Raw genomic sequence first — 1,803 nt, forward strand, 5'->3', positions numbered from 1 at the left:
TTTTTTTTTTCTTTTCTATAATCTTTGAAATCTTTAATAATAAACTTAAAATTAAAATGAGAATTATTATGAAAAATAAAAAAAAAAAAAAAAATGATACAAAAAACATGAAAAAAAAAAATTTCTGATTTTATTAGAAACAAAAAATCTAAGAAAAATTACAGGAAATTAAATATGTATAATTAAAGTTCATTGATAATATATTAAAGTACATTTTTTTATATACTTCTGAATTAGGAATAATATCATAGATATATAAATTATTTTTCAATTTTTTCTTTTGTTTTAAGGAATTATTAGAATTATTTTTTAAAGAATTGTTAGAACCATCTTGTAGGGAAATATCAGAATTAAATTTTAAATAATTGTCAAAATTGTGTTTTAAAGAATTTTCGCAATTATAATTTGAAATATTACCATTATCCTTTATAGAAGGATGATATTTACTATTTAATGAATTGATATAATTTTTGTGATAATAATTTATATTATATATACTATCATTATATTCATTTTTGTCCATATTTTTAAATTTTATTTTTTTATCAAAAGTTTCTTCATCAAGTATATTTTTATTTTGTGTTGTTTCAGAAATTTTTTTAGAATAATTTATTTTTCTTCTTTTAGTTTTTCTTTTATTTTTCAGTTCTTCTTCATAATGAATTATATCTTCTTCTAATAATTTTTTTTGTGATGTGTTATTTGATTTCTCTTTTTTTTCCTTTTTTTCTATAGAATTAAAAATAAAAGAAAAATCATCTAAATTATTTAAATATTCAAAAAAATTAATAAAAAAAGAATAATGAAAATGAATATTTAAAACATTCTTGAAAAATATATTATCACATATTTCATTTTCAATTTGCGTATCTGAATGATTTTTATTCATAATTATGTAGTCATTAGTATTATTCAAACTTATATTTGTATTTTTCTTTATTTTATATTCGGAAGATATATTTTCAAGAAGTATTTGAATTTTTTTTTTATCTTTAACAAAAAAAAAAGCTAAATTAATAATTATTAAATTATATTTTTTATGTTCATTTAACTTATACAAAAGTTTCATTAAATGTGTTTCTTCATGAATATATTTTATGTGTATATTTCTTAATATACTCTTTAACTCTTCTATATCTATTTTAGAATTACTTTTAAAATTAAAATAATTTTTATTTTCTTCATTATTTAAATTTTTGTAACCTTTTATTTTCTGTATATTCCACTTCCTATTATATTCAAGAGATGAATTTAGAAAATTCAAAATAAAATTGAAGTCAGGAGGGAATATATCTGTTAGAGTTTTATTTGTTAAGTATAAGACTTTCTTTATTTTCTCCTTTTTATTTTTTCTACTTTTTATTATTTTTATTATTATATCTAAAATTATAAAAGTATTTATATCTGGAATTGTTATTTTTTCAAATAAAAAGGATGCCAAATTTTTCATTTTTATTTATGCAACTTTTTAATTTTTACTAATATTTAATCATAATGTGATATTTTAATAAAAAGATTAATAATATTTAATATTAATTATGAAATGATAAAACATAGAAATATAAAAATCTAGGAAAATAAACACAAAAAAAAAATATTAAGGTAAATATATATATATATGATATAAAATATAGAATTCTCGTTTTTTATTAAAAATATCTAGGAAAAAATATAGAGTTGATTAAGATACAAATTTTTAATTATATATTAAAAAAAAAAAATGAAAAAAGATTATTAAACTTTCACAAAAAAAAAAAAAAAAAAAAAAAAAAAAAAAAAAAAAAAAAAATAAAATAAAATAAT

General features: G+C 15.0%; 1 protein-coding gene across 1 annotated transcript; it reads right to left on the minus strand.

Moving 5' to 3' along the window:
- Nucleotides 1-148: 148 nt before the first annotated feature.
- PGAL8A_00358700 (conserved Plasmodium protein, unknown function) lies at nt 149-1,450 on the minus strand (the record flags this gene model as incomplete). The annotated part of the gene is made up of 1 exon (XM_028672635.1): nt 149-1,450. The coding sequence occupies one exon, from the start codon at nt 1,448-1,450 to the stop codon at nt 149-151; it is 1,302 nt and encodes a 433-aa protein (XP_028529168.1).
- Nucleotides 1,451-1,803: the final 353 nt, after the last annotated feature.

The sequence above is a fragment of the Plasmodium gallinaceum genome, assembly GCF_900005855.1.
Source record: "Plasmodium gallinaceum strain 8A genome assembly, contig: PGAL8A_v1_98, whole genome shotgun sequence".
Lineage (NCBI taxonomy): Eukaryota > Apicomplexa > Aconoidasida > Haemosporida > Plasmodiidae > Plasmodium > Plasmodium gallinaceum.